At 40.6% G+C, this 9787-nt stretch overlaps 1 protein-coding gene across 1 annotated transcript in view; it reads left to right on the top strand.

Moving 5' to 3' along the window:
* Positions 1 to 2731: 2731 nt before the first annotated feature.
* LOC138037014 (uncharacterized) overlaps positions 2732 to 9787 on the top strand; it is an 11966-nt gene continuing 4910 nt past the window's right edge. Inside the window, exons 1-4 of the mRNA XM_068883028.1 lie at positions 2732 to 2831; positions 7371 to 7423; positions 8722 to 8814; positions 9467 to 9512. Of these exons, the coding sequence (XP_068739129.1) occupies positions 2732 to 2831; positions 7371 to 7423; positions 8722 to 8814; positions 9467 to 9512 (292 nt within the window). The remainder of the gene's footprint in view (positions 2832 to 7370; positions 7424 to 8721; positions 8815 to 9466; positions 9513 to 9787) is intronic.

Here is a 9787-nt window from a genome sequence, read left to right as displayed (position 1 = left end):
GAGGACTTTGAACAGAAGGCCATAACGACGGCCGCGCACCCCCTCCCTGGTGGTGGCGGTACATTGACGACACCCATACGAAACTAAAGAAGGCCCACGCCCAAGAGTTCACAGACCATCTCAACAGCATAGACGATGACATCAAGTGGACCACCGAGGGAGAAGTTGAGACCAACTCCGAAGACAACAACACAGAGAGAGCCCTTGTGTTCCTGGACACGTGGTCCGTGATCAATGAGGATGGTACTATAAAGATCAGAGTCTACAGAAAGGCCACGCACACAGACCAGTACCTCAACTTTGAGAGTAACCACCCCTTGGAACATAAGACTCCCCTCTTATGTTCCAAGGGGTGGTTACTCTCAAAGTTGAGGTACTGGTCTGTGTGCGTGGCCTTTCTGTAGACTCTCATCTTTATGGTACAATCCCCATTGATCACGGACCACATGTCCAGGAAACCCAAGGGCTCTCTCTGTGTTGTTGTGTTCTGAGTGGGTCTCAACTTCTCCCTCGGTGGTCCACTTGATCTCATCATCTATGCTGTTGAGATGGTCTGTGAACTCTTGGGCATAGGCCTTCTTTAGTTTCGTATGGGTGTCGTCAATGTACCGCCGCCACCAGGTAGGGGGTGCGCGGCCGTCGTTATGGCCTTCTGTTCAAAGTCCTCCATGTACAGATTACACACAATGGGGGAAACTGGGGACCCCATTGTAGCTCCATGGATCTGTTGGTAGAACTGACCTTGGTACAGGAAGTATGTACAGTTCAAACACAAACCGAGTAGAGTCACAACATCCTTGGGGGCCATAGGGGTCCTATCCTTCAAGGTGTCGTCCTCCTCGAGCTTCTTGTGGATCAGTACAGGAGCTTTGTCAACGGGAACGCTGGTGAAAAGGACTCAGACATCATAAGACCTGACACGTCGCCCCAGACGAAGAACTCAGGTCTCATGATGTCTCAGTCCTTTTCACCAGCGTTCCCGTTGACAAAGCCCCTGTACTGATCCACAAGAAGCTCGAGGAGGACGACACCTTGAAGGATAGGACCCCTATGGCCCCCAAGGATGTTGTGACTCTACTCGGTTTGTGTTTGAACTGTACATGCTTCCTGTACCAAGGTCAGTTCTACCAACAGATCCATGGAGCTGCAATGGGTTCCCCCCATTGTGTGTAATCTGTACATGGAGGACTTTGAACAGAAGGCCATAACGACGGCCGCGCACCCCCTACCTGGTGGTGGCGGTACATTGACGACATCCATACGAAACTAAAGAAGGCCCACGCCTAAGAGTTCACAGACCATCTCAACAGCATAGACGATGACATCAAGTGGACCACCGAGGGAGAAGTTGAGACCCACTCCGAAGACAACAACACAGAGAGAGCCCTTGTGTTCCTGGACACGTGGTCCGTGATCAATGAGGATGGTACCATAAAGATGAGAGTCTACAGAAAGGCCACGCACACAGACCAGTACCTCAACTTTGAGAGTAACCACCCCTTGGAACATAAGAGGGGAGTGGTTAGGACCCTGGCCCATCGCACGGAATCCATCTTAAGTGACCCCAAGGACAGAGAGGGGGAGATTGATGATGTTAGGACTGCTCTGAGCTACAATGGTTACCCCTCTTGGCTTCTGAAAGACCCTAAACAGCCCGCTGAGGAACAACAGCCTTCAAGTCAAGCCGCGACACTACCATCATCTGGCACCAGCAAGAAGAAATACCCGGTCTTCATGCCGTATATCCGTGGGTTCTCTGAAGAACAGAGAAGAATCCTGAAAGGCTACAATATCCCAGCCTACTTCAAACCATCTAATACCTTACGGCAACTACTGGTCAGTCTTAAGGAGAAACTGGACAAACTCCAAGTCACGGGTCCAGTTTACCACATTCCATGTGAGGATTGTCCACCATCTTATGTAGGAGAGACAGAACGGTCGTTCAAGGCCCGATTCATGGAGCACAGATGCCCAGCTCCTCTACGTCTGAGGTGTCCAGTCACGTACACACTACTGAACCGGGACATTCCATCGATATTGCTAACGCAGAGATTTTGGAGGTTGAACCGAGGTGGTTTGAAAGAGGTGTGAAAGAAGCCATCCACATTCAGACTCTATGCCCTTCACTCAACAAGGACCGAGGCCACTACAACTTGTCCCCCATCTGGACCAGCCTCCTAAGGAACAGAGGGAGGGGGGCCGCTCGGAAACCTCCGAATTTCCTGCTTACTTCCGAGGATGACGTCACCAACAACACTAGTCATGTGAAAAGTAAGTCCACAAAATATCCGGAGTATTCAAGTTTCCTCGGAGCAAACTGCCAATCAAAACACCAACATTGCGTCAAAAAAATTGCAAAGTGGTGTGCAAATGAACCAAGGGCTTCACTGTAACAGTGAGAAATATTAATTTTTCATCTGCAAAAAAGATTATAATTAATTTCTTTTCACCATCTCTGGAGAGATCACTTGGGAAAAACGCAAGGATCAAAATATTACATTTGCATTATTAATGCATGGGTTCCCACATTCCTTGCTAAATTTGCATAGCACAAAAGAGAAAAATCACGTGAGAGGTAACGCAACAATCTGGGGCCTGTTGCTCGAAGCCTGGTTAGTGCTAACCGTTGGTTAAAGAGGTATCAAATCCTATAGGTTTCCATGGTATTTAACACTGGTTAGTGCTAACCATGCTTCGAGCAACCCGGGCCAGTTCAACTCATACTGTTATCATGGTGGAATGCGATCAAGATGTGCTCGAAAATGAAGACGTAATGGCCAATGTAGAAAGGTTTATACGATATGGATGCGGGTGCTCTCTTGGTGTGGAAGGTGGGGCTAAACAATAGAATACAGGGCCACTTGTGGTTACATGTTAGATAGAGCTTTCTATACCAGAACCTTCTGATCTGCAAAGGTATGTTTTCACAACTCTATGGTTTAAGCTATTCATGGTGCCGAAGGTTAAAAGAGCACTACCAACAAAACAGACTTTCCCAAAGGATCCACCACAACAGCAAGCGCTTGCCTCACACTTTCACCCTAAGCAATCGCGGCGACAGTTACAGTTAAAAACTATTTGAAGCGCAACAAAATAAATAAATATAGATAACAAGCATGAATTCGATGCAAATCGATGAGATCAAACAAGAAACACCATATGACGCATAACTATCTCGAGTGGAAACCGGTCGTTTCGCCTACAGCGTCGATTCCCCTACACACTTAAAGTGGATTCGCCTACACTAGTAAAGTCGATTCACCTACATATTGTTTTGCGAACTCATTGATAAAAGCTCACGTGTAACACAAAACATTCATGTTCAACTCCGGAGTGGACAGTGATAGGGACAAAAGCCTCTGACAGTAAGCACTTGCACAGCTATCAAAATATTAAGTGACTACACTTCACTTAACCAAACATACTGTGATTACTGATTACATTTACTCGGATAAACACAGTAAGCGCTCATTACAAATGCTTGCGCAGCACTTACCGAAGCAGGTGAGATTTTTTTCATTTCAATAGGACATTGTTTCGAGACTTTATGGTCGCTTGCACAGCACTTACCGAAGGAGGTGAGATTTTTTCACTTTCAATAGGACATTGTTTCAAGACTTTAATTAAAGTTAACACCAACAATATCTTCCAAACACGAAGCTGCGATTTCGATCCGTCTTGATCGGGCGTTGCGGTATAAAAGCGCTGTGATTTTTGTTCAATCCATTCCACTAACCTTCTCAGAATAGTCTTGATCGCGACGGCTCTTATTGGATATGAACAGCTATTATTGTTTATTTTGCGCTGAAGAAGTAACCTCAAGACAAGAAGCACTCCTATGTGATGGTTGCGACAGATGGCAACATCGGCGATTCTAGACTGGCATTACAAGGGAACAGTAAAGAGAGGTAGTGAGATCAGGTCTAGAGGTTATTTGGCGATGCCTGTCTTGCAGCGCCAGTTCAACCCCAATTGCTGAAAGTACAAGACTCAGCTATGACGATATGGACGCCTTCGACATTCCGGCGTCATTTGAGATAGACAATGAACAAACAGGGACAAACAGGTATGGGTACTTTTTCAATTTGCAAATTAGCCGTGCGCCACAATTACGCAATGGAGTTTGATTATATATTGTTTTAGTGCGCTAAGAATGTTCAGTTCTTGTTTGTAGGCGAGTTACGCTTTTAGAGAACTACTGTTTCGTCAAATTTTCACGAAATTCTAACACGGGGTTCCTTAGAAAACATTTCATTTCCATTGAAAGAACCAGTCACAAATTTTTGGTCAAATGATCGATAGTATTTGCTACAACCCTAGGCCGTGCTTAATAGCATCACCAACAGAATCTGTAAAGCACACGCTAAATGCAAATAAATTTTGGTGTTTACAAATTGACATTATTAACAAAGTTTACAGAGCAACAGCAGCAACTAAAATAAAACTTAAATAAATAGTAAACAAATAAGTGAATAGACAGAACAAAAAGGATTCGCAAGCTGTATTGATAGAAATTACATGATTGTTACAAATTTATAAGCTTTTGATTATTTCAAGAATTGAAGAAGGCATAAGGTAAGCATTTTCTTCTTGATTTTCGAACACAAAAACGGGTCTCCTCACCATTCTCCTCGCAGCTCCCCTACCAAAATTTTCCCTCGCCGGTAAACAATCCAACAAGGCTTGTATCGGTTATTGATTTGCCTCGCGGGCAAACAATCAGGCAACACTTGCATCGGTTATTTATTTATTCATTTGTCAGTGTGTAGGCGAATCGACGTTACTTATGTAGGCGAATCGACTTTACGTGTGTTGGTAAATCGACTTCAGTGTAGGCGAATCGAATGTCCTTGCCTGACAAATTGTTGATGAAGATTCCAAAAAGTCGAATGCTAAATCGTAATTTTATGCGACAATCAGACATAAAATCAAATATTACCTGCTTTTAGTTAAGGCTTACCTTCTTAAGTTGAGTTATTATCCGTATTCCTTGCTTTGGATCAGCATAAGGAGTAAAGCAACTGAAAATCGTTAGACTCGAATGACAAGCCCGCGAAAGAGACTGCTGACCACAAACTGAAGGGTTCTCGATTCACATGGCGAGTACTGGTTATCAGCCGTAAAAATGATACCCATCGTACCGGCTGTAAGCCGATCATCGTATACTATAGTACCACTTGTTTCTCATTTGTATAGAATTCTGGGAATGCTGTCATGAGTACATTCTGTTTTGCCTCGATTGTGTTAAATAGCAATCTTGTATAGCAAGGTAAGCTCATTTTTTAAGCTCAAGTGAGATAGATTAGGGTAAAGCATAAGCTACTTTCGCCGTCGGCGGGTGTATGGGCCGCTAAGTATTTCGATCAACATGTCGATCTCTTCCTTACTTGTTCGGCGACGTACTTGCTGGGATTTCTTTTGAAGTCCATTCTTTATGTTGTTCCACTTCCACGCTACTAAGGGGAAATCAAGGCTCAAGTCAGTGTAAGGTATCATAAAGAAGATGTAGTAATACCAAGACAACATTGCCTATAAGTTGTGATGCTGTAGGGGATTCTTGCGGCACCTGTGGAGGCACCAGTGTAGTGGTCGGTGAAACTCAGGATCACCCAGCAACGGCTGACGATCAAGGTGACGGTTCTTTTTGCTCCGATTTACATATGGGGAGGGCACAGGTCACAGGTCACAGGTCAAAGGTCACATGTCATTATTTAACCTATACAGAAAGTATCCTAAACATTTATAAAAGCTAACCTTAGGCCTAATTAGGCCTAAAGAAAAGTACCCTAAACAAAAATAAAAGCTAATTTTAGGCCTAAGGAAAAATTTTTAGGCCTAAGGTTAGCTTTTATGAATGTTTAGGATACTTTCTTTATAGGTAAAACAATGACCTGTGACCTGTGACCTGTGCCCTGTGACCTGCGTTTTGTACCTGCCGGTCAAAGGTGCGGGAGACCGCACTACTTACCACCCTCGAAATTGAAGGATCGTTCTTGGAATCACGTTTTTTCTGTGCTTGTGCTGCTACTTGTCGCTGCCTTGATTGTGGTCCCTCAATCTCAATGAGCTTATGCAGTCTTGTGCAGTAGAAAAACACAAGACACTTCATATATTCCATCATGTCGAAATTTTAAAGGTGAGAAATTGCATTATTATACGTCGTAAGTAGTACGTATATGCTTGAACACATGTACAAACTCAGGCTTCCTCTTTGATATGCTGTGCACACTAATATTTCTTTCTTTACTTAGACAATGTATGAACCAGTTAAGTCCTTTAATATTCTGGTCGGAGTATTGCAGACTGCTCTAAATGTAAAGTAATTTATTATTGCTTTTAAAATTGCCAAAAATAATGAAAGTGCTGATTAATAGTGTATTAAGGGTGCAGAAATGAAGATGCATGTTGGGGAGCTCAGGGTATTGTTCCACTATACGTTTGTTGTAGGAGGAAAATTTGTTATTATGGTCTCACACATGTATGTCCCAGGTTTCTCAAAGGCCATTCTGATCCTCCTTTCTCCTCGACTTCAGAGATCTCCAGTTAAAGAAGGCATTGTCCAACCTATGCTTTCAAAATGCACAAGTTACCTATTGGGCTGCTGCTTCTATTGATTCATCTGTAATCTCCTTGTTGTTTGTTCTCAGTTCTGTCTTCTATAGTGGAAGTACTGTATCCAACAATAATATTGGTCTCAGGCATGAAAGCTAAGCTCTATCTTTGGTTGTGGCTGAAAAAGTGCAAAGACTGTGTAGTAAAGAGCTCACAGTCTTGTTTCCGTTAGTGATGTTATTCTTTACATATTCATGCCGGCGTAATCATGCAAAAGATAGATGCCAATATACATGTTAATATCGTCAGCTTCCTAGACCTGGTCATGAAGTTTTTAATCAACGAGAACCAACTCAAAGTGGGTGGTAGTGATCTGAATGAAATAAAATAATATGAACCCTTGATAGTAAGTAACCCCTGCATGTAATTGTCCATTCTCACTTAGTTGAAGATGAGTTTTCTTTGTGACTGATGTAAACAGCCATCAATCAATAATTTCTTACAATGAAATGTCCTACTCATGTAATTATTAACTGGCCCTACAGTACCACTGGTCAGTTAATTTTTAAATGATAATACCCAGGGACTACAAACTATATGCTCTATTAGCGGGTCAGTCTCCTACTGGATTTTTCTTATTAACTAAAGCACCATTTGAATATTCAGGGTCAATTGATTTTGTGCTTTGAATAATAAATATCATTATCGTAAGTGAGCTGGCTTAGTTCTGTGATAACTAATGTAAAGTCAACTCACTTTTTTTATACTTGACTCAAGTGCATTATTTTTTTTTACCTTTTGTTATTAAATTTCTGTAGAATCAACGCAAGTTATACCCAGTGTGATAATTGACAGTTTTAAAGAAATTCAGGTAATTTGTAAATATCAAGACATGAGCATGATTGCCAGATTTACTTAGTGTTAATTTATTGAACATGCATTTACATGTATATACCATAACAGTAACTTCTTGTATATTGTACAGCCGGTATTTCTCAGCTTTTGGCCTTCTTTAGGGGCAATATTTAGAAAATTGTAGAAGTTTAAAGGTGTATTTCAGTCCATACTGCACACTCTCTGTTTTGGTTTCATGCAAGAATTATAATCTGCAACTACCTACATGTATGTGACATAACTTTAAAATGTGCATTGCATTAATGGCTGTTGGTGTGGATGCCTGAAGCTCGTTGTTACTGATAAGAATAGTTTATTACTCCTATTGCACAGTTTCCATAAGAATGTTCAATTGTGCACTACATTAAATTGTCTATAACTAATAAAAATAAATTTACATAGATAAGAACAATAGAGTAAAATGCAATAAACATTTTAAAAAGCGTACATGTAATTATCTGTACAAACTAAAATTGAAATATATTTACAGTAGCTAGAAAAAGCCAACTTAAAAAAGTTGCGTGCTCTTCAAAAGCCTTTTAAAACCCTCAACAGTACTACAGCTGTACTACCAGCCATTCGTATGTTGGATGGTACTGTAACTCATTCCATAGTTTAGGCACATGAAGCTGGGAAAGCAAGATCCTCGAGAGTTGCTAATGATCAAAAATTATTTATTATGAATCTTCCCACATTGTTTGGATGAATTAGTTGATTAGTTTACAATCTTCAAGTCTGATCAAAAGTAGAGAATCATCATAGGAATTTGCAAATTATGTAACCTGATTGTCGTTGCAAAATCTAGAAATCAAAGGATTTAGGTGTTATTATATAATATTAGGGCAACCCTACAACCCGGAATCCGGAATCACAGGTCATTGTTTTACCAATACAGAGAGTAGAAATTATCCTAAACATTCATAAAAGCTAACCTTAGGCCTAATTAGGCCAAAACAAATGTTTTAAGGCCTAAGGTTAGCTTTTATGAACATTTAGGATAGTTTTTACTCTCTGTATTGGTAAAACAATGACCTGTGATTCTGGATTCTGGATTCTGGATTCCCGGTTTTAGGTTGCCCATTATATTACTTTTAAATGGTTATTGAAAGTCAATTTTTAATTTAAAACATGCCATTAAGTAAAATGTAAATTAGATGCACAACTGAGGAGTAAGTCTGATGCTTGTTACTATCCTTCTCAATTAATGTTTCTTTGGCTGATGTTCACATTGCAGAAAAGTTTGTCAATTAATGAATTCCTCGATCCAACTTGAAGATAGTCATCACCATTATTGTTGGGAGTTACAAGTTTAATTGGCAGTCGTTGACCCAGTTAGCTTGTTTTAATTATCATTGCTACGGACATGTGGTGAGTTCCTAGCTGGAAATGCCATTCGATCAAGGTCTTGGTATTTAGCTTTAAGTGAGACAGCCATATTTGGTAGAGCTTGCCATCATGAATTCCCCAAGAGGTGCATCAATATGAAGCATGGTGAAAGGTGAGCAAATGCAGTGCCAATGAGTTGTATACACAATGTGTTATGTAAATGTATTTGAATAGCACATCTGGTTTCTTGTTATCTTTTTGACAAATGAACCAAAAATGTGGAGAAAATTTCAACTATGCACGCATCATGTAGTTTCCATTCTTTAGTGAATTACATGTACTAAGGTGTTTGTGGACCATGATTTTTGCTGAGAATTACGGCTTAAATGCTCAATTATAACTATTTTGTTGTTGTCAGACATGTTTTGCACATTCTTTTATGCTATCCAGACTTGCATATCCAGTGTGGTTCTCAACTATCTCTTTGATAACATCATACTTATGTATTTTAACTTATTATACAGTACACGGTTATTTTGCTACGGTTTATAGTTATTTTTATAGTTATTTTGTTACAGAGATGAAGGGCATGAGACAGACACTTTTTTGGTTTTTAAAGTATTATTGAACTATATGCTAAACCTAAGTATACATGTATGAAGCTCAGTTGGTTGTTGTACTAAATATCTTTCAGATAAAATTGAGTCCTCGGAGGGTCCCTGGCTTCGGGCTTGCTGATGGTGAGGTGCTTGAATGTCTTTGGTCATTTTTGAGGTGGTTTGGCTGAATGACCAAGAAATTGAGGCCTAATCATAGAGTTGATGTTTTGACTGATGCTCTCCTTTTTTGTGCCAGAAAGCGAGCTGCTTGTCTAGGTATAAAATTAAAGCTACATTGTATGATTTGAAAGTGAATGTTGTTATTCATCCAGATTCAATTCAAGTGAGGAATTTTTAAATCTTTTTTCAGGAAATTTTGATCTTAATTATTAACAGACGTTTGGACTGAAACCATT

The sequence above is a fragment of the Montipora capricornis genome, chromosome 2 (assembly GCF_036669925.1).
Source record: "Montipora capricornis isolate CH-2021 chromosome 2, ASM3666992v2, whole genome shotgun sequence".
NCBI lineage: Eukaryota > Metazoa > Cnidaria > Anthozoa > Scleractinia > Acroporidae > Montipora > Montipora capricornis.
The sequence above is the reverse complement of the archived record's forward strand: the minus strand, read 5'-3'. Positions and strand labels throughout refer to the sequence as shown.